The sequence below is a fragment of the Stegostoma tigrinum genome, chromosome 27 (assembly GCF_030684315.1).
Source record: "Stegostoma tigrinum isolate sSteTig4 chromosome 27, sSteTig4.hap1, whole genome shotgun sequence".
In the NCBI taxonomy this organism is placed as follows: Eukaryota; Metazoa; Chordata; class Chondrichthyes; order Orectolobiformes; family Stegostomatidae; genus Stegostoma; species Stegostoma tigrinum.
This window is the reverse complement of record NC_081380.1, coordinates 28,337,260-28,361,100: the sequence shown is the minus strand read 5'-3', so window position 1 is coordinate 28,361,100 and position 23,841 is coordinate 28,337,260. Positions and strand designations below refer to the sequence as shown.

The window sequence follows — 23,841 nt, the reverse complement described above, 5'->3', positions numbered from 1 at the left end:
GTGGTTGATTTATAGTGAATGAATGTATTTTGTAGACAGTTAAGGCTGTTGCTGAAAATGTGTTTCATGTTTGGTAATCAGTCACATGATTGTAGATGTTCAGTATACTGTATATGGATTTTTTTTTTCAATTCCTGTCAACTGCATTTAAATAGTTCCTTCTATTGCCACCAATTTGTGGTGGCACCCCCTATTTGTGTTATGATTAGAAATAGTTACATGACAAGTGAGACAGAGGTTTCTGTTCTTTTTTGGTGCATGATATTATTTTTCTACTAAAAATGATTTGCTGAAAAGTACCAAACACCTGAGACCATGCTGCATTAAAAACAAATGTGTTAATTGGATCTCCCAGCAGATCCGCTGAAAGTGCACATGTAGTATCAGTAAGGTTAAGACCTTGTCTGTGGGATAATATGCTGTACAAGACCATGTTGACATTACTGTTCGAACTGCCACTGCAATAGAGGCCAATTGGTATATTATTGAGACATTGAATGCTTAGAGCTGTTGTGAAAATAGCACATTGGAATTTCATATGTTCCTATCTAATATTCCATAGCAGAAGTTGAATGCAAGGAATTTTAAACTTTGCAAGTATTTTTGCTGTCACTTATTTTGCTTTGATTTCAATATCCTTTTCCTCTAACCGAGTTCTTCTGATAGGTAGTGAGGCAGTTACTCCAACATGTAATTTTCTATAAACGGTCAAATTAGCAGCTGAGGAACATTTGTTATAGCTGAAGATATTCAGTATCTGAACAATACAGTCAGCAGTGTTTTTGTTTTCTTAATTGAAAAATAATTTACTTGAACCAGTTCTATATGTATATGTAGTGAAATAATAGGCTGGTCATCCTAAGTGATGTGTCATCTGTCAATTATGTTTCCATTGATTCGTATGGTTTTCATTTAGTACTTAATGTTCTCACTTGACAAATTAAGCAGCGTGGTGACGATACAGCTTCAAACCTCTAGCCACTGCTTGCAATGGACTGATTAAAGCAATTGAACAAGTTTTCACCGTCTCAAGTCCCCAGTGGTGTGGGAGTGCACGGTGCTGTATTTTCTTTGCTAAATGTTAGACTTCTCCCACAGTTGAAAAAGCCATTGTACATTGATAGATAATGTGCAGAGAACAGCTATCGTATGGAATACCAGTAGTACCCGAGATGAACCAGTGGCTTGCTACTAGGATGATTGTATGTTGAAATGTGAATGTTTATTTTTGTTATGATTTGACGTGTATAGGTCTGCTCTTATTTTGTCCTCTGTCTATCTGCCTGCCTCTGTCATTGTTTGCCATTTCAGGTTGTTTCTGATATCTGCCTATATCCACAGGCCAAGCATGTCAGGGCTCCCTCAACATCTGTTTTCTTTCTTCCAGTTTTTCTTCTTTCCTCTCTCAAAGTAGTGCAGTCCTTCTTTAATGGCACTGCACAGTTCAGGAATGAGCTGTTGGATGAGGAACAAGGAGTAGGAAACTAGATTTGCTGTCTTGACCATTGTTACTTATTTTCCCCATCTGGCTTGAAGAGCATATTTGCTGTGGTGTGAATGCTTTAATTTGATTGTTCTCCAGTATTTCATCCAAATAGCTGTCAGTGGTGTGTGGGCTTTTTTAAAATTTACTTGTGGGATGTGGGTGTGGCTGGCTGGCTGGCCAGCATTTGTTGCCCACCCCTTGAGAAAGTGGTGGCGAGCAGCCTTTTTGAACCGCTGCAGTCCTCCTGTGGGTTGACCCACAATGCTATTAGGGAAGGAATTCCAAGCTTTTGACCCAGCAACAGTGAAGCAACAGCAATATATTTCCAAGTCAGGATGATGAGTGACTTGGAGAGGAACTTGGAGGTGATGGTGTTTCCATATATCTGCTGCCCTTGTCCTTCTAGATGGAAGTGGTCATGAGTTAGGAAGGTGCTGTCTGAGGATCTTTTGTAAATTTTTGTAGTACATACTATTGCTACTGAGCGTCAGTGGTGGAGGGAGTGAATGCTTTGTAGATGTAGTGCCAATCAAGAGGGCTGCTTTGTCCTGGATGGTGTCAAGCTTCTTGTGCGGTTGTCATCCAGGCAAGTGGGGGTATTCCATCACTGTCCTGACTTGTGCCTTGTAGATGGTGGACAAGCTATGAGGAGTCAGGACATGAGTTACTTGCAACAGTATTCCCAGCCTCTGGCCTGCTCTTGTAGCCACTCTGTTAATGTGGTGAGTCCAGTTGAGCTTCTGGTCAATGGTAATCTCCAGGATGTTGATAGTGGGGGATTTAGTGATGGTAATACTATTGAATGTCAAGGGGTGGTGGTTAGATGGTTTCTTATTGGTGATGGTCGTAGCCTGGCATTTGTGTGGTACGAATGTCACTTGCTACTTGTCAGTCCAAGCCTGGATATTTTTTGCATCTTGTTGCATGTGAACATGGACTGCTTCAATATCTGAAGAGTTGCAAATGGTGCTGAATATTGTGCAATCATCGGCAAGCAACCCCAATTCTGACCTTATGATGGAGGGAAGGTCACTGATGAAGCAGCTGAAGATGGTTGGTCCTAGGACACGATCCTGAAGAACTCCTGCAGAGATGTCCTGGAGCTGGGCTGATTGACCTTGCACAACCATGACCATCTTTTTATGTGAGAAGTATGACTCTAATCATCAGAGCGTTTGCCCCCTGATACTCATTGTTTCCAGTTTTGCCAGGGCTCCTTGGTGCTACACTCTTGTCGAATGCAGCCTTGATGTAAAGGACTATCACTCTCACCTTATCTCTGGAATTCAGTTCACTTATCCATGTTTGAACCAAGGCTCTAACAAGGTCAGGAGCTGAGTGGCCCTGGCAGAACCCAAACTGGGTGTTGCTGAGCAGGTTATTTCTGAGCAGCTGCTGCTTGATAACACTTGATGATGACTTCCATCACTTTACTGATGATTGAGAGGAAACTGATGGGGTGGTAGTTAGCCAGGTTGGATTTGTCCTGCTTTTTGTGTACAGGACATACTTGGGCAATTTTCCACATTGTTGGGTAGATATCAGTGTTGTAACTGTACTGGAACAGCTTGGCTAGGGGAGTGGGAAATTCTGGAGCACAAATCTTCAGTCCTATTGCCGGAATGTTATCAGGGCCTGTAGCCTTTGCAGTATCCAGTGTCTCCAACTGTTTCTTCATATCACGTGGAGTGAATCGATTGACTGAATACTGGTATCTGTAATGCTGGAGACCACTTGAGGAGGCTGAGTTGGATCATCCACTCAGCACTTCTGGCTGAAGATTGCTGTGAATGCTTGCTTCAGCCTTATCTTTTGCACTGCTGTGCTGGGCTCTTCCGTTATTGAGGATGGGGATATTTGTGGAGCCACTTCCTCCAGTGAGTTGTTTAATTTTCCACAACCATTCACGACTGGATGTGGCAGGACTGCAGAGCTTAGATCTGATCCGTGAGTTGTGAGCTCACTTAGCTCTGTCTATCACTTGCTGTTTTCGCTGTTTGGTATGCAAGTAGTCCTGTTTGGTGGCTTCACTAGGTTGAGATCTCATCTTCAGGTATGCCTGGGCTGCTTCTGGCATGTCCTCCTGCACTCTCCCTTCGAACCAGGGTTGATCCCCTGGCTTGATGGTAATGGTTAAATGGGGGATATGCTGGGCCATGAGGTTACAGATTGTGCTGGACTACAATTCTGCTGATGTTGATGACCCACAGCACCTCATGGATGACCAGTCTTGAGTTGCTAGACCTGTGTGAAGTCTGTCCAATTTAGCACGGTGATAGTGCCACACAACATGATGGAGGTTGTTCTCAATGTGAAGGCGGGACTTTGTCTCCACAAGGACTGTGCAATGGCCACTGTTACCAATTACTCGTCATGGACAGATGTACCTACAGCTGGTAGATTAGTAAGGATGAGGTCAAGCATGGTTTTCCCTCTTGTTGGTTCCCTCACCACTTGCCGCAGACCCAGTCTAGCAATTATGTGTTATAGAACCTGACCAGCTCGATCAGTCGTACCGCTGCTGAGCCACATTTTGGAGGTGGACATTGAAATCCCCCACCCAGAATATATTTTCTGTCCTTGTCATCCACAGTACTTCCTCCAAGCGTTGCTCAGCATTGAGCATTCATCAGCTGAGGGAGGACTGTATGTGATAATCAGCAGGAGGTCTCCTTGCCCATGTTTAACTTGAAGCAATGAGACGTCATGGGCTCCAGAGTCAATGTCGAGGACTCACTCCCGACACTATACCACTGTGCTGCTCCCTTTGCTGGGTCTGTCCTGTCAATGAGACAGGACATATCCAGGGATGGTGATGGTGGTGTCTGGGACATTGTTTGTAAGGTATGATACCGTGAGTATGACTATGTCAGGCTGTTGCTTGAATAGTCTGTGAGACAGCTTTGCAGGGTCGACAGGGCTGTTTCTGCCATTGTCTTTTCCAGTGCCGAGTTCGCTGCTAGGTGATCCACCTGGTTCTATTTCTTTGAGCCTTTGTAGCAATTAGTACAACTGAATGGCTTGCTAGGCCATTTCAGAGGGCAGTTGAGAAGCAACCACTTTGCTGTGGGTCTGGAGTCACATGTAGGCCAGATCAGGTGAGGGTGGCAGACTTCCTCCCCTGAAGGACATTGGTGAACCAGGTGGGTTTTTCTGATAATCGGCAATGATTTCATGGTGATCAGTAGATTCTTAATTCCAGACTTTTATTTGAATTCCAATTCCACCATCTGTCATGGTGGGATTCGAACTTGGGGCCCCAGAACATTGGCTGGGTTTCTGGATTAATAGCCCAGCGATAATACCACAAAGTCATTGCCTTCCCCTTGTATGAGTTTGCCACCTGTGGCGCAATGCCTATATGTAAGAACTTTCAGCAAGGGAAAAGAGAGCTGACTGACTTTTCCCAGGGATGCAAAGAAGTACTGCTGCCCAGCTGAGGTCAGATAGCGTTCAAATCTGGGACCTTTTTGGCTGGATGTCACAGCTGTATTCTAAGGTTGCATGCCAAAACTCTGCCCTGGTTTTAGACCCTGTTAATAAGTCAGCCATGTGCCAGGGTAAAACTCTACTCCATTGTGGTGAGTTCGATGTACAGCAAAACACAAGAGCCAGGAAAAGACACACCCTTCGGGACAAACTAGCCAAATTCACCCATCAAAAACGACAATAACAGAGCAGACACCTGGATAAGAAACCTCTCAGACAGGAAACTGATAGACATAGAGAAAGCTGTTCTCATCTGTGGACTTAATTATAAACTCCAGAGACGCAAACAACACAGAATTCCTAGCCACACTGGAAGCCATGCTGAGGACCAACAGCATCAACAAAGAAACACAGCAAACCATAAGAAAGACAGTGATCCCCACACTGACCAGAAAAAGCAAACTCAACACATTGGAAAGGAATGCCCTAGAAGGACTGAAAAAGGACAAGAACATCACAATGCTACCCACAGACAAAGGGCGCCTGACAGTAATACTAAATAAAGGGGTCTACATCTCCAAGGCACATGCACTACTAGCTGATGAGAACACATACTGGCAAGTGTCAACAGACCCAACACCACAACTAGGCAACAAGATTCTCAGCACACTAAAAAGACTCAAATGTTCCGGACTTCTTCAGAATGAAACCTGAAGGAACTAACGCACCCCAATTCTACTGCCTCCCGGAAATATGTAAATCGGAAGTACCCCTTAGACCCATAGTCTCCCTACCAGGCATGCCATCACAAAATAAGCTGAGGAACTACAAAGGAGACTGAGGCATCTCGTCAACAAGTCACCCCACTCAATCCACTCAGCCCAAGAGTTCCTCAACTCCATCAAGGACATAAGAATAGATGACGACGAGACCATGGTATTGATTGTCATTGCTGCCCTATTCACATCAATAGACATACCACTAATAAGAGAAACCGTGACAACACTACTAAAACAAGAACAAGATCCTAGTGACACCATCTCCACAGACAACATGCTGAAGTTACTGGACCCATGCCTCACCACCCACTTAACCTTATCTTTATTCATTTTATAGTATGTGGGTGTTGCTGGCCAGGCAGCAGTTATTGCCCATCCCTAATTGCCCAAAAGGCAGTTAAAAGTTACCCATATTGCTGTGGACCTGGAGTCACATGTCGGCCAGATCAGGTAAGAATGGCAGTTTCCTTCCTAAAGGACATTGATGAACCAGATGGGTTTTTCGGACAGTTGACAGTGGATTCATGGACATCGTTAGATTCTTAATTCCAGATGTTTATTGAATTTAAATGCCACCATCTGCCATGGCGGGATTCCATCCCATGTCCTCAAAACATTATCTTGATCCCTGGGTTAACAGTCCAGTGATAATACCACTATGCCCTCGCCTACCCCAAATGTACAAACAGATCAATGGGATACCCATGGGATCACCGATCTCCGGACTAATAGCTGAAGCAGTGATGCAGAGATTTGAAAGTACAGCTCTTCTGCTAATCCAGCCAGAACTATGGATACGCTACATGGACGACACCTTGACATCATTAAACAGACCAAACTGGACGAGACTCATGAACTAACAAACAACACCCTCACCGGAATCAGATTCACCAGAAAAGCGGAGAAAACTCAACTACTCCCATTCCTGCACGTCATGGTAGAACGCAGGGCAAATGGGGAATTCCTAACAAAGGTACGCAGAAAAGCCACACTCACTGACCAAGTACTGAGTTTCAACAGTAACTACTGTAACACGCACAAATGAAGTTGCATGAGAACATTATTTAAATGGACAACAACACACTGCAGCAGCACAGAGCTACACTGAGAAGAAGAAGAGCACCTCTTCCCGGTATTCAAAGACAATGGATACCTGAAAAACTGGGTCAGAAGATGCCTATTACACGAAGATACCAGGAAGATACTACACGCCCCGACACACTCCTCACGATACCTTACAGAAGGAACACATCTGAACTGACCACAAGACTCCTTTGACCACTGAGCATCAGAGTAGCGCACAAGCCCAAATCAACCCTATGACAACTGCCCACTTGAACCAAAGACCCACTACTCTCAATGGACAGGATCAATGTCATATATAAGATTCCCTGAAGAGATTATGACAAACACTACATTGGACAAACAAGAAGGAAATTAACAACAAGGGTACATGAACATCAATTGGTTACAAAAAGACAGGACCAACACTCACTCACCTCTATCCACATGGATAAGCAGAACCACCAATTTGATTGGGACAGCACCAGTATTCTGTGACAAGCAAAACTGAGACAAGCACGGGAATTCCTAGAAGCCTGGTACTCCACAAAGAAAGCCATCGACAAAATAGAACTTGACTCCATATACACTCCACTGCGAAGGAAAACCGGAAGTGAGGTAATCCAGCTCAAAGGATTCCAGAGTGCAAATAACAGGCGGGAAAACACAACAGAGCTTCATTGGAGGCTGCACTGATTATATACCCTAGCAGGATAATGACACGTCTGCGGAAAAACAATGTCCGCAACCTGAGCTACAAATCTACTCCAAAACCGTAGTACAGCAAAACAATTTACAGACCAGTTTATCTTAGTGAATCCAATACTTCAGTCAAAGTCATAACAATCTAAGTTAAAATATGAAAAATATTATTAAAAATACAAATGCTTTTGAAAAAAAAACTGCACTGTTAATGCAGTACTCCAGCAAAAGTGGCCCTGATACTGGACTTTGGGAATGGTTGGAATCGGTGACACACTATAGTTCAAATTTAGTGGTATCCTGTTTGTGACGGTCCTGCATTTCCTACTGCATTTGTGCATTTTAACACATAACAGCATGCATATTCTATCAGTCTCAATGAATTACTCTGAAAATAGTTGTCAATGGAGCTAAAACTGTGCACCTGCAATGCAGTTTGAATATCAATTTTAGGAAACAAGCATGCTAGCTGCTCATATCTTGGCCTGCAATAAGCCATGCTCACTTCTGCTCTTTGTTCCTTGATAGCTAACAATTTCCATTTCTTATCCCCCTGGACATAGCATGCAGCAACACCCCAGGTTATTTCTGTAGCCTCCTCTTGGGTCCTGTTCTCTGGTCATGTGATTTAGCCCTCTTTAAAGGTAAGTTGAAGCTGTTTTACCACCGCGGAAGCATGGTGAGCACTGCCTGCTTATGTTCACCACCATTCCTGCTAAATTTCTCAAAGTACTCCACCCAGAGAAATTACCAGTTTTTACCCACTGTCTGGTTTGTACTGACGTTGCATCAGTTTTAAACTTGGGATGAGGGTGGGAAATTTGAGGGAGCCCATGGGTAGGAGTTGAACTGTTAAATGTCAGAACGCTGACTTTTTCTGACAGTGCTACATACAGTAATTCATTTCAGCGTCAGCAGCCTCATTTAGCTCTGACAAGATTGCACTGGACTGCGTCATCGTGCTCAGTTGTAGCCAATTCCTGCGAGCCTGAGTATGAATGAGAGCCAAAGAATATGTGTTTGCTTATCAAAACAGAGCTGCTTGAGCAGGCATGCAGGAATAAATTCTGTGGAAGGGGGCTCTGTTGTCAAAATATATTCTCTTCAGGATGTCTAACTGCAGCCAGTAAAACCCGCATAGTTTTTCTTCAGTATAGCAGCCTGTGACTCTCCTCACTGATCATGGAGGATTCTGGAGATGTGAGCCGGAGAATGGTATACTACTTACTGCGGAGGTTAGTAGATGATGATAAGGAATAAAAATATAAAGTGTTAGTCTGCCTATTTCCGAATGAGTGAAGTTCTAATCCTTGCAGGAGATTGTGTGTGTCTCTATTACTGTCAGTTTTACATTTACCAGAAAGTAGGGCTGAGGCCTCAGTATGTTGGATCACTGCAACACTCTGGGAGGAACCTCTTCCTTTGGTACAATCAATCACTGATCAGTAATTTTTGTTTTAAAATTCAGTGGAGGAGGGCTTTCTTGTCAAAATTGTGTTTCCTTCGGAATGCCTAACTGCAGCCAGTAGGATCTGCACAATCTTTCTCCACTCTTCTCCCAAAAGCTTAAATCTCCTGTCAGAGTACAGTTAGTGTGATCTTGTTCAAATGACCATACTTCATGTGTGAACCTAGGCAGGAAGCGTTAACTGGCTGTTCAACTGCAGAAGGCATAATTTCTGTCAGATATTCCTCTCAATATGATCCTTGCTGTGCGTACACCTTCCAATCAAGATCAATAAATAGCAATTTGGTGTGGGTACCTTCACTGATTTATTTTTCCTAATGAGTTAATTATGACACCTTTACTGCAATCTTGATTGAGACCATATAACTTACCACCGAGCGGTTATTGGGGCTGGCCCTTTTCTGTTTTGAAGTACCATATTAGATGAGTAAGTTAGCTACATTGCTGTAAAGTCACAAATCAGCGTCTTACTTCTAAGTTGTAGCTCCATTCTTTTTTTAACTTGATCCCTTGGTATTTTCTCTCCAAGGAGTCACCCCTCAGAAAAAACACTGTTGGGTATAATGCTGAAAGATGTGGATAACAGTCTTGTGGAACTCTTGTTGGGTTCAACCATGTTGCACCACCAGTTGAATAACACTTGAGTCATTGTCTCATCAATTGCATTAAGAGTGGTAGTGATGATCTTGCTGAGGGCTATTGCAGATGCACACCTCTGCATAAATCTGTACTGTATCTTCAGAAGAGAAAATATTCATTACAGTTTCAATATTTGCACAAATACATTTAAGTCTTACAAGAAAATCCTGTTAGACCTGACAACTTGTTAAAGTTTTGAAATTGTTTATTAACAAAATGTTAACATTTAAAATTTCCTTTGGCTGCAGTTTGTTTCGATATTTTGTAGAACAACTGTTTGCACAATGTTGCAAAAAATTTTTTGCATTGAAATTAAGATCTGAAATTAAATTTGCCGTACTGGAAAATCCAGCCAATCTAATTGCCTGTATATGGGCAAGATGTAGTTTAAATACCATTGTCACTTATTTGAGGATTATCCCACTATTGACTTGCTGCTGCCTAGACTTTTATATTCTTTATTTTCCAAATGACCCTTTTTCCTTGCAATTTAAGTTATGATCTCAGCCACAGTAGCCAAACAGTGGCAACAAGCCACCAGCAAACTGTTTAGTTCTTGAAAATTGCTTCTTACCTCCACAGGCCAAGCATGTCAGGATTGCACTTGATGAGGCAAGGAAGAGACAGAAAGAAGTTTGAGTTACAGAGGGATTTCACGGTGGCCTCACCAGCTGAGTTTGTAACTCGATTTGGAGGCAATAAAGTTATTGAAAAGGTAAGCAAATACCTTTTTGTTTCTGGCAGGGAGAGGGTAGCCTGGCTTTTATAAGAACAAAGAACAAAGAAAATTACAGCACAGGAACAGGCCCTTTGGTTCTCCAAGCCTGCGCCGATCAAGATCCTCCGTCTAACCTGTCATCTATTTTCTAAGGGTCTGTGTCCATTTGCTCCCTGCCCGTCCTATGGAAACACCATAGTTGCCTGACCAATAACAAGTAACAGCTTAGAGTATCCCTCATGCACTTCAAAGTTAACTGAGTCATTAAGCCCATTGTAGCTCTTTATCTATGTTAAAGACCTAGACTTGTGTGTCCAAAACATCATTTCAGAAGTTGCAGATGCTACAGAACTTGTAAATATTGTGAGCTGTGAGGAAGGTTGTGGTAGACTTCAGAGGAACGTTGACAGGACGATGAAATGTGGCAGATAAAATTTAATTAAGAAAAATAAAGTGTGTTGTATAAATAAGGAGAGATGATACAAAATAAAGAATAAAATTCTAAAGGAAGATGTGCAGGAATGGAAAGACCCAGGGATCAACGTAATTGAATTTTTGAAAGTAAGGGCAACAAAAGTGGTTAATTTATGATCCTGTACTTTACTAGTAGAGAACAAAGAACAAAGAAAATTACAGCATAGGAACAGGCCCTTTGGCCCTCCCAGTCTGTGCTGATCCAGATCCTCTATCTAAACCTGTCACCTATCTTCCAAGGATCTGTATCCCTCTGCCCCCTGCCCATTCATGTATCTGTCTAAATAATCTTAATGACGCTATCGTGCTCGCCTCTACTCACTCCGCTGGCAATGCATTCCAGGCACCTACCACCCTCGGCGTAAAGAACTTTCCACGCATATCTCCGTTAAACTTTTCCCCTCTCACTTTGACATCGTAATTGAGTCTGCACTCTGGGGGGGGGAAAAAGCTTCTTGCTATCCACCCTGTCTATACCTCATGATTTTATAGATCTCAATCAGGTCCCCCTCAACCTCTTTCTTTCTAATGTAAATAATCCTAATCTACTCAAGCTCTCTTCATAGCTAGCGCCGTCCATACCAGGCAACATCTTGGTGAACCTCCGCTACACCCTCTCTAAAGCATCCACATCCTTTTGGTAATTTGGCAACCGGAACTGTACGCAGTATTCCAAATGTGGTCGAACTAAAGTCCTATACAACTGTAACATGACCTGCCAACTCTTGTACTTAATACCCCACCCGACGAATGAAAGCATGCCGTATACCTTCTTGACCACTCTATCGACCTGCGTTACCACCTTCAGGGTACAATGGACCTGAACACCCAGACCTCTCTATATTCCCTGGGGCTTGTCCATTTACCGTGTAGTTCGCTCTTGAATTCCAAAATGCATCACCTCGCATTTGCCTTGATTGAACTCCATCTGCCATTTCTCCACCCATCTCTCCAATCTATCTGTATTCTGCTGCATTCTCCGACAGTCTCCTTCACTATCTGCTACTCCACCAATCTTGGTGTCACCTGCAAACTTGCTAATCAGACCATCTATACCTTCCCCCAGATCATTTATGTATATCACAAACAACAGTGGCCCTAACACGGATCCCTGTGGAACTCCACTGGTCACAGTTCTCCATTTTGAGAAACTCCCTTCCACTACAACTCTCTGTCTCCTGTTGCCCAGCCAGTTCTCTATTCATCTAGCTAGGGAACCCTAGACCCTATGCGACTTCACTTTCTTCATCAGCCTACCATGGGGAACCTTATCAAACGCCTTACTGAAGTCCATGTATTTGACATCTAAAGCCCTTCCCTCATCTATCAACTTTGTCACTGCCTCAAAGAATTCTATCAAGGTGGTAAGACATGACCTTCCCTGCATTAAACCATGCTGCCTATCACTAATAAGCCCATTTTCTTCCAAATGTAAATAGATCTTGTCCCTCAGTATCTTCTCCTCCAGCAGCTTCTCCACCACTGACGTCGGGCTCACCAGTCCATAATTACCTGGATTATCCTTGCTCCCCTCCTTAAACAAGGGGACAACATTAGCAATTCTGCAGTTCTCCAGGACCTCACCCATGCTGAAGGATGCTGCAAAGATATCTGTTAAGCCCCCAGCTATTTCCTCTCTTGCTTCCCTCAGTAACCTGGGATAGATCCCATTTGGACATGGGGACTTATCCACCCTAATGCCTTTTAGAATACTCAACACTCTTTTCTCTCTCCAAAACTCCTTATGCCGACGAGACTTAGAGTAATCAAACATCTATCCCTCGATGAATACTGACGCAAAGCACTCATTAAGAATCTCCATCGTTTTCTCTGACTTCTCGCATAACTTCCCTCTTTGTGGCCTTGAGTGGGCCAACCCTTTTTCTACTTACCCTCTTGCTCCTTGTTTATGAATAAGACGCTTTGGGATTTTCCTTAATCCTGTTTGCTAAAGATATTTCATGACCCTTTTTAGCCCTCTTAATTCCTCATTTCAGATTGGTCCTACTTACCCGATATTCTTCCAAAGCTTTGACTGCTATCAGTCGCCGAGACCTAATGTATGCTTCGATTTTCCTCTTTGCTAGTCTCACAATTTTACCTGTCATCCATGGCCCTAATCTTACCCTTTCTATCCCTCATTTTCACAGGGACATGTCTGTCCTGCACTCTAATCAACCTCTCTTTAAAAGCCTCCCACCTATCAGGTGTGGATTTACTCTCAAACAGCTGCTCCCAATCCACATTCCCCTGCTCCAGTCAAATCTTGCTGTAGTTGGCCCTCGCCCAATTTGGCTCTCTTCCTTTAGGACCATTCTTGTCTTTTTCCATGAGTATTCTAGAGGCATTAAGTACAATGGCAAGATTGTTATGTTAGGCCTTCACAAAACTTTGAGTTGGTATCCATTCGATATTTGTGTCTTGTTCTGGATACCATGCTTTAGAAAAGATGTAAAGGCTAAGTAGAGTGTCAGAAAAGATGTGCAAGAATGGTTCTGAGTGGATAGGCCGCAGAATTCCAAGTCCAAGAGAAGAGAAGCTTCAGAAGAAATTTGATAAAGGTGGTCAAAAAAGTTGTAGCTAGCCTACAAAGTAGGAAGTGAGAAACTACTCGCATTGGCAGAAGAAGGAGACACCATTTTTAAGGTGAGAGGAGAGACATTTAAAAAAGACACATGATGCAAATTATTACACAATTATTCTTGTGTGCAGTGAACTTCCTGAGGAACTGGTGGATGTGGGTACAGTCACATCTTTTAAAAGACATTTGGATAAGTACATGAATAGGAAAGGTTTGGAGGGATCTGGGCCAGGCAGGTGGAACTGGTTTAGTTTGGGATCATGTTCAGTATGCACTGGTTGGACCGAACAGCATGGAAACAGGCTGTATGATGCTATGACTCTACAAGAGTTGAGAGCCAGAGGACTTAGATATAACGTGATTGGTGAAAGAGTTAAAGGCAGTATGCAGTGGATGGTTATGATCTAGAATGCATTGCTTAGGATGTGGAGGCGATGGCTCTCAAAAGGGAATCGGATAATTGTCTTAAGAGAGACTAGCTAAATTGTTAAAGGACCTCTTGTGTTGTAACCATTTTGTGATTCTATTCTTTGCTGTAGTTACCCATCTATTATGTTAAATAGACTAGTGGGAAAGAATTAATGTCCATTTTGATCAAACAATATTTTAAACACAATTTTTTTAGATATAGTGAAATAAAAATGTTTGTGTAATGCCTTTACAATGACTTAAGGGCCCATGGAATGCAAAAATCGGTTTAACCCATCAGATTATTATTTTCATGTACCATGTATAAGTTGTTTTTTTTTGTTCTGAGAGAAAGTGGTTGTTCACCAATAAAATCTTAAGTATTCAGAATGATTGTAGATGATATCCAACCTGTGGATTTATACCTCTATAATATTCATTTAGTTCATATTTTGATCAAATAACGTGCTGGTGTTTGTCCAAAAGGTACTGATTGCCAATAATGGGATTGCAGCAGTGAAGTGTATGAGGTCTATACGACGCTGGTCTTATGAGATGTTCAGGAATGAGCGTGCAATACGATTTGTCGTTATGGTAACTCCGGAAGACTTAAAAGCTAATGCAGGTCAGTTATCTGCAATAAAATCAATTTCTATGATATCTTTAACAGAGTGAAATGTCCCATAATACTTCCCAGGAACAATATTAGACAGGAATATTTGACACTGAGGCCGCCCATCCAGAGATGGGTTCATCGGGACATTTTAACAATTACCTTAAATGTAATGGGGAGTATTTTAAGGACAGAATTCTAGAAATTAGTGCCTAAACAGACAGATGAGGAGAAATTTCTTCTAAAGGTTGTGAATCTGGAATTCTTTACTGTAGCAGGCTGTGAAGGCTGGATCATTAAAACTGTTAAATGCTGTGATAGTTATTTTAATCTGCAAAGGATTTGAGGGTTATTGGAAAAGGTTGAAGAGTGGAGTTGAGGATTATTAGATTAGCCATAATCTCTTTGAATGGAGGAGCAAACTCAATGAACTGAATGGCCTACTTCTGCTCCTATGTCTTTGGCCGAGTGCAGAAAATCAGAAGAAGCCAGAAATGGAGAAGCAAAGCAGTCTCAAAGGATTAGACAGTTGGAGGAGTTTACAGAGATATAAATAGGTACAGGAGGAATTTGAAAACCTGGGTGATAATTTTAAAATGGAATTGTTGCTGTACCTGAAGCTCATGTGGGTCAGGAAGCAAAGACAAGGATGATAGCAAGCAGAACTCGGTGCAAGTTCAGATATGTACGCAGAATTTTGCATAAAGTTAGCTTTATGGAAGGTGTGAGGCTAAGCAAGAGAGCATTGGAATAATCTCAGCAGTTACATTTGCTCAATAATTATTTATCTTTCATAACTTCTGAGACATCACTTATTTTGGACTGTAAAGATTTGTCACAAACTGCTAATAAAAATAGACATTACGATGAAAGCAAGAAAATCTTTAGCAGCTGTAATGAAAGGTACATTTGGATGATGGGGCCTGCAGTCTCAGGTTTGGGGTACAATAAAAGGTTTTAGCCCAAAGCACGAGTCACTGCTTCAGTTGAGCTACTTTCCGAGTTTGTTTATAAGACCAAGACCAAGATCAGAAGGGTGAGATATGTTTTTGAATGTGTTAATAGTTAAATGTTTTGATCCAGAGAGATGAGAGACATCCCAAGTTTAATTCCTGGTCAGAGCTTATTTTAAAAATGTCATAAATAGATTGCTGAAAATTACACAGAAGAAAGTAAAACAAATTACATAGAATTTATAGCATAGAGCTAGGTTGTTTAATCCAACTGCCCTAGCTTTATGTTCTGTGCGTGCCACCTTCCATTGTATTTTCTTCATCTTGCACTATCTACATATCAATAATTTCAACCAGCAATTCTGTTCCTGACTGCTACTCTGTTAACATCTGTTGAAGTAACGTACATGTGGAAAATTGTGGGCTTCACAACCTTGCCTGTTGCACAATGAATAACTCGTTGGAAAACTACTAGGGGAATGGTGCCTATAGAACGATGTACCAGTAAGCATCTGAGGAAGAGGACTTAATTGTAGATAGAGTAGGGAGAGAGGAGCGGTCATTCAGTTCCATTAGCAGAGACCTGGGTGGTAGTCTCGGAAGTCATACACAGTTAAGTGCTGCAAATATAAGAAGAAATCAACCAAATTTGTCTTAAACTTGTTTGTTCATGTTATATCCCAGTCATTTCCTTGATCCATTGCTCTCTCTTGGCAGCTATAACACATTGGGGTGAATTCAGGTAGTTAACTGTGTGCCTGTGCTCTTTATATGTTCCTTGAAGATTACCACCAATAACAACATGATTCAAGATTCTATATTGCTTTTGTTTTACAGAGTATATTAAAATGGCAGATCACTATGTTCCTGTACCTGGAGGACCAAATAACAACAACTATGCAAATGTTGAGCTGATACTAGACATTGCAAAGCGCATTCCAGTCCAGGTATTGCTAGAAAAGCAGCTGTTAACTGGCCTATTTACTCTAATTTTAAATAAAGACTTTGTGATTCTGTATAGTACAAATATATTTCCTTTTCAAATGGTTCAAACTCTTAAGTCCTCATGCTGTGCCTTTACATTATAATCAACAGAGAGATGATTTTGTTTGAATAGTTTTCAGTGTGATTTATAATTCTAATTCTTTCCTTCCCTTTTCACCCCTTCACTTTGTCCTTAAACTGGAGAACTGGGTGGGCAAAGACAGGTAAGCCACTCTGTGCAGGTTATTCTAAGTGATGCTGATGCTTCTGAGCTGATGGGTCCATTACATTAGTGACCCTGTTGAAGAGTGGCAAACTTGTAATTTGTAAGACTGGCCATAAGTGGACATTATTAAAATCTCTTGTGTGGGTCTGTCATTTGAAGGCCAGTGGTTTATCCCTGCAACCATCAGTTGTTGCTTTCCTGCTACCATGATTACATTTTGTTTACATGGTGATGATGTGAAATGTATGTATGCAGATGTGTGTTATCTTTTCTACTTGCAGGCAGTCTGGGCAGGCTGGGGTCATGCATCTGAAAACCCCAAATTACCAGAACTTCTTCATAAACATGGCATTGCTTTCATGGGTAAGAGAGATTTCTTTTCTCAAGTGGAGCTTTGCCAGACTCTGCTTAAATCATCTATTAAGGAGAATTTAGAGAAACTTGTACCACTCTGTTTATGTACTCAAGGTGCTTTACAGCTAATGTTATTTGCGGGTAAATAAGCCTGCTAATTGCACAGAGGGATCTCATGACTGTAAGATGGCTAGTTAACCTGTTTGATTGAGGGCTGAAGGTTAGCAGGTCAACAAAACTTCTTACCCCTTTAGTGTCTTTAACTGTCCTCTCAAACAGGCATCTGGATTAATATTTAATATGCAAAATGGTACCTCCAGTAGTAGAGGAGCCTATGCTCCATGCTAAAGTCTTAGAGTGGGTATAAGAAAGCAAATTTCTGATTTGGAGGCAAAAGCATTGTAACTGTCAACTGAAGCTCAATTGATTTCATTCTCACCTCCAAATCACCAGGTTTGCGGTTCATGTTCCATCCCAGAATTTGAGCACAAAAATCAAGGTTGGCACTCTAGTGCAATATTAAAACACTGCTACACTTTATTTTTGTCTTTGTTTTTATTTGCATGTATTGACTAAATTTCCTGGTACATTTCAGTGCTTCTTGCCTGTGGGGCAGGGTTGTTGTGTCATTGGTGTCCCTGTCAACGGCAGCATGTCATTAATATCTTAGTAAAAGGGTGAAGTTGCCATAGTCTTATCAGACCATAGGGCTGCTCGCTTGTTAGAGTGAGGAGACCAGTAGTTGTTTAACCTAAGGGTCACCACACCTCGGACAATGGGAGAGCTTTAGGAGGAGAGATCTTCATGGTAACCTCAACTAGTTATGGGAATTGGACACGTGCTGTTGACATTACGCTGCCTTACAAACTAGCTGTTAAGCTAACTGAGCCAACCCCCTGTCTTTTTCCTTCATAACAGTTAATGAATCGTAAATAAACTGAGTTTTCTGTAGCTCTTGCCATTATAGTGGATACATTTTCATTGCCTATTGCTCCAAAAACAGAGAACCACATAAAGTTTGGTATAAAATGCTCCTCAGTTTAATATTGTCTAGTATTTTCTGCATTTTCCTCTGCCCCAGTTGTACTTCGTACAAAATCTAAAACAGCTTGCATTGGGAGCATGTTGTTTTGGTTCGATTTTCAAGGACCTACTTTATCATTAGGCTCTAATGTCCTTCACTGCTATGAGGCTTTCATTTGAGTACTGCTACTGTTTAGACATATCTATGAATTATTTTCTGGTGCTATATATATATTGAACTGAGATTTTTTTCAAAGTACTTTTTATTTTTTTCAGGTCCTCCAAGTCTAGCTATGTGGGCACTCGGTGATAAAATTGCCTCTTCTATAGTTGCACAGACTGCAGGAATCCCTACCCTCCCTTGGAGTGGCAGTGGTAAGTTAGTGATCTCAATATATAAAAGATGTTTTCCTGGTTTTTAACTTGGACAGTTGGATGGGGAGACTTTTTTTATTATTGAAAGATGGGGGACAGCAGGCTCTGTGTTAAATCCATTTATGATAGGTTTTTGATTGTCTAACCCATTTTATGACTAGAGGCAGCAGGCTCAATTTAGGAATTATCATGTAGTTGATGAGCAGCAGTTAGATGTCTGGATTAGCCTCAATGTTTCCAGGCTAGGTAGTGTGTGTATAGGATTCCTTCACTTTTGCATCTGCATAAAAGCAGAGATTGAACCTGGTTCAATCTCTGTCTTTACTCTGTACTCGGGTGGTCTGTCATGTTATTTGGCCTAACTTTATTGAGGTACTCGACGGGTGTGAGCACCTAGACATTTCTCTCCTAATAATACAGATTACTTTAAGAGAAGTTGTAGACATAAGAGCTCTACAGTGCGGAGACGGACCCTTTGGCCCAAACTGTTCCGTGCTGACCAAAATGTCCACCCACACTAAGCCCATTTCCCTGCACTTGGCCCATATCATTCTAAACCTTTTCTATCCCCGTATTTGTCCAAATGCCTTTCAGATGTTGTTAATGTACCCGCCTCACCTGCCTCTGCTGGCAGCTCATTTCACCCTTTGTGTAAAAAAAAAAGTTGCCTCTCAGGCTCCCATGTATTCTTTCCCCTCTTACCTTAAATTGATGCCCTCTAGTCCTCAATTCCCCAACCCTGGGAAAAAAAACTGAGTGCATACCCCCTATTCGTGCCTGTCATGATCTTATACACTGCTGTAAGATCCTCCTCAGTCTTCTACGCTCGAAAGAAAAATCTCCTAGCTTGTCCGATCTCTCCCTATAACTCAGTCCCTTTAGTCCAAGCAACGTCCTTTTTGAATTTCTTCTGTACTCTTACCAGTTTAGTAACATTCTTCCTAAAGCAGTGTGACCAAAACTGAAGACAGTACTCCAGGTGTGGCCTCACCAGCATCGTGTACAACTGCATCATAACTTCCCAACTTCTGTACTCAATACCGTGACTGATGAAGGCCAGTGTGCCAAAAACTGCCTTCACTTAGGGAGTGAAAATGGTATTGACTTGAAGTAAAACATTAAATGGAAATGTCTATTTAAAATTGTAAAGGCTGTAACTTTATTGTTTTACGTTTTATTTGTGGGCTGAAATGGGAAAGGAACTGTTTTGAAAACCAACAATTACAGAAGGTATTACTGCAGTTTTTAGAAGCATGTTACTGGCACACATCATAAGAGCAGTTTCCACTCCTGTTTGTTCAAGTAGCAGAGGTGTTTTACTGCAGGCAAACTGGAACCAGGGGTCTGTACAAAGAAGTTCAACTGACAACAGGTAACTGATTGGTCTGTGGCACGGTGACCAGTTGATAATGTCACAGGCCTTCTGCCTGCCAACAACAATTTGATAGGCTCCTGATGAGCTGAATATAATGTGTCTGTGAATGTTTAGTCAAAAGCCAATAGATGTCTGGAAGGGAAAGTACTGTCCTCTCTGCAGTTAAAAGAAAACCATTTCAGGCCTCAAGAGTGAGAGTTTATTTCCCTTCACCAGTTGCTGTAAGCTGTGGCTTTTAACTAGTTAATCAGAGACTTTGTGAACCAGTTGCCCTGTGCCTCCTGCAAGTAAGTGAAAGTACCTTAAGGAGGAAGGTCGAGGAGCAGCTGGTCCTGGCAAGCAAAATGATCATCTTGGTGAACCCAGTGAAGTGGGACCATTGAACTGACTTCCCAGTCTTTCTCTACTCTCATAAGGACCCTTGTGTTTGTGACTGTCTGTATGAGGGTTACAGTTGTATGTCAGTGGTTCATAATTGTTTACTTCTCATTAGAATCTATTTATTTGTAATAAATAATAGTCGCTGTTAAATGTAGAAACCTGACCCTTGCTTTCTGTCAAACTGGGTCTAAAAGGCAGAAAAATTGAGCAATTTTGGGTACTTCTTTAAAACCTTTCACGTTCGTGATGACACTGGGAATAGAGGAGCTTGATTTTTAGAATATTGCCCTAGTGAGGTGCAACAAAGTGCGCTGGTGTTGCTTTAATGAACCTCTGTTGTAATGATGCATGGTTTCTGGGAGAAGAGTTTAAAATAGCATTTCTTTCTTGATAGTAAGTTACTCTGATATAGAACATTAACAAATAGATCCTTCTTTAACAATGCCACATCTTTTTATTTGTACAGTCCTGGTATTGGAAATGTTTAAAAAAGTAAACAAAAAGCACTGTAATTGGTGAAGTGAAAACAAACAATTATATCTGTTGTCCCATTGTCCCATCTGTTGATGTACAATGCCAATAAACACACTGCCCCACTTTGCAAGAAATGAGTAGCACTTTGATTTTATTCATTAATCACATATGAATCACTTAGTTTTTAAGTGGGAAATATTGCTTGGGTGGCTTACTGAATATATTTCAAAGTGCATATATTTTTGGTTGAAAACCTGGTCTGAACAAGAATTGATATTTAGAAAAAAGAATTGAAAAGATGTTATGATAAATGAGTAAGCCAATGGGAAATTACTTTTATAAGAATAATACAGTTAAGTACAAACTTCTTTGAAATTATCTCTTTAATCTGAAGGAAGATCGAGTTGGAGGGTTTCACCACTGAGTCAGTATGGGTGGAAGTCAGAAACAGAAAATGAGCTTTATTGGGATTTTTCTACGGACCCCCCAATAGCAACAGAGACACCTGAGGAACAGATTGGGAGACAGATTTTGGTAAGGTGCAGAAGTAATAGGGTTGTTGTCATGGGTGAGTTCAACTTCCCTAATATAGACTGGAACCTCCTAAGTCCAAATAGTTCGGATGGATCAGATATTGGCAGGTGTGTCCAGGAGGGATTCCTGACTCAATATGTAGATAGGCTCGCTACAGGAGGGGCCATATTGGATTTGGAGCTTGGCAGCGAACCAGGTCAGGTGTCAAATCTCTCGGTGGGAAAGCATTTTGGTGATAGTGATCATAACTCCCTGATTTTTACTATATGGAGAGGGATAGGAGAGAGGTTATGGGAAAGTATTTAATTTGGGGAGGGGGAATCACAGTGCTTTTAGGCAAGAACTACGGAGCACCAATTGGGATCAGATGTTCTCAGCGAAATACACGATCGAAATGTGGAGGATGTTTAAGGAGCAGTTGCAACAGGTAATGGATAGGTTTGACCCACCGAGGCAAGGAAAGGATGGTAAGGTGAAGGAACATTGGATGAGAAGACATGTTGAACACCTAGTCAAGAGGAAGAAGGAAGCTTACTTAAGGTTTAGGAAGCAAGGATTGGACAGGATTCTAGCGGTCTACAAGGTAGTCCGGAAGGAACTGAAGAACGGACTTAGGAGACCTAGATGAGGGTATGAGAAAACCTTGGTGGGTAGGATCAAGGAAATTCTAAGGCTTTCGATACTTATCTGAGGAACAAGAGGATGGCCAGAGTGAGAGTGGGGCCAATCAGGGATAGTGGAGGGAACTTGTGTGCGGAGTCAGAGGAGGTAGGGGAGATCCTTTAATGATTACTTTGCTTCAGTATTCACCAGTGAGAGGGACCTTGACATTTGTGAAGATAATGTGGAACAGGCAGATATGCTTGAACAGGTTGTTGTTAGGAAGGAGGATGTGCATGGTAATGTTGAAAAACACAAGGATAGATAAGTCCCCTGGGCCAGACAGGATATACCCAAGGTTACTACTAGAAGCGAGAGAAGAGATTGCTGCCCCTTTGGCAATGATCTTTGCATCCTCACAGTCACTGGAGTAGTGCCAGAAGATTGGAAGGTGGCAAATGTCATTCCCTTGTTCAAGAAAGGGGATAGGGATAATCCTGGAAACTACAGACCAGTCAGTCAGTCTTCTGTGCTGGGCAAATTATTGGAGAGGATTCTGGGAGATAGTATTTATGAATATCAGGAAAAGCACAGTTTGATTAGAAATAGTTCGCATGGCTTTGTGAGGGGAAAGTCATGCCTCAAGTCTTATTGAATTCTTTGAGGACGTCACAAAACACATTTCATGAAGGTAGGTAGAGCAGTATATGGATTTTAGCAAGGCATTCAATAAGGTTCCACATGGAAGGCTCATTCAGAAAGTAAGGAAGCATGGGATTCGGGTTAATTTCACTATCTGGATACAAAACTGGCCATCCAATAGAAGACAGAGGGTAGGAGTGGATGGAAAGTATTCAGCCTGAAGCTTGGTGACCAGTGGTGTGCCGCAGGGATCTGATTTGGTACCTCTGCTTTTTGTGATCTTTATGAATGACTTGGATGAGAAAGTGGAAGGGTGTTTTGGTAAGTTTGCTGATGACACGAAGGCTGGTGGAGTCATGGACAGCGTGGAGAGCTGTTGTAGGTTACAACGGGACATTGACGGGATGCAGAGCTGGGCAAAGAAATGGCAAATGGAATTCAGAAAAGTGTGAAGTGATTCATTTTGGAAGGTTGAATTTGGATGCAGAGTACAGGGTTAATGGCAAGCTTCTTGGCAGTGTGGAGGAACAGAGAGATCTTGGGGTCCACGTGCATAGATCCCTCAAAGTTGTGCCCCAAGTAGATAGGGTTATAAAGAAGGTGCATGGTGTGTTGACTTTCATTGGCAGGGGAATTGAGTTTAAGAGCTGCAATGTTATGCTGCAGCTCTATAAAACTCCGGTTAGACCACACTTGGAATATTGTATTCAGTTCTGGCCACCTCATTACAAGAAAGATGCAGAACTTTAGTGAGGGTGCAGAGGAAATTTACCAGCATCCTGGCTGGACTGGAAGGTAGGTCTTATGAGGAAAGGTTGAGGGAGCTAGGGGTTTTTTCATTGGAGCGAAGAAGGATGAGAGGTGACTTGATAGAGGTTTACAAGATGATGAGAGGCATAGACAGAAGGGATAGTCAGAGACTTTACCCTAGGGTGGAAATGACTATGATGAGGGGTCATAGTTTCAAGCTGATTGGAGGAACGTATAGGGGAGATGTCAGAGGTAGGTTCTTCACACACAGAATGGTGGGCGTGTGGAATGCGCTGCTGACCATGGTAGTGGAGTCAGATACTTCAGAGACATTTGAGCAACTCTTGGATCGGCACATAGAGGATAGTAAAATGTAGGGTGTGCATTGATCTTAGTAGGATAATAGGTCGACACAAGATCGTGTGCTGTGCTGTACTGTTCTATGTTCTGTGTTCTACAGAATGTGCGTAAAATCTGTTGACCTATAATTGAGTCCACTTAAGTTTTGAATTGAACAGTCTCCTGTCTCCAACTGCAGCGTCCTCCATTTTCTTCTGTACTTCTGGGTCTGTCAGGTCATTAGATTAGACATTCTTGATGAGTTGAAGTGGCCAGGCTGTTTCCAATAGTTAGCTACCAGCCATATGGCCTGTTCAGCACTCACTCTCAGCATTGTCCATCACACTTGTGCTGTCACCATTTAGACCAACATGTTGTGACTTCACTGTACTGTCATATTAAAAGAAAACATTTGAAACAGTGAAAGTTGTTAATGTGAGCTTGATATAGAAGACTGTCTGTTTCTCTTGTA

At 41.9% G+C, this 23,841-nt stretch overlaps 1 protein-coding gene across 3 annotated transcripts in view; it reads left to right on the top strand.

The window, feature by feature from the left end:
• Positions 1 to 23,841, top strand: part of acaca (acetyl-CoA carboxylase alpha) — a 291,257-nt gene that overhangs the window by 13,342 nt on the left and 254,074 nt on the right. For 2 of the 3 annotated variants that reach the window (XM_048557580.2, XM_059655196.1), the window contains exons 3-7: positions 10,148 to 10,280; positions 14,233 to 14,371; positions 16,150 to 16,259; positions 16,804 to 16,885; positions 18,176 to 18,274. In XM_048557580.2, coding sequence (XP_048413537.1) covers positions 10,148 to 10,280; positions 14,233 to 14,371; positions 16,150 to 16,259; positions 16,804 to 16,885; positions 18,176 to 18,274 — 563 coding nt within the window. Of the gene's footprint in view, positions 1 to 8,598; positions 8,694 to 10,147; positions 10,281 to 14,232; positions 14,372 to 16,149; positions 16,260 to 16,803; positions 16,886 to 18,175; positions 18,275 to 23,841 lie in introns of those variants that run through there. The other variant, XM_048557581.2, reaches the window with a different exon arrangement.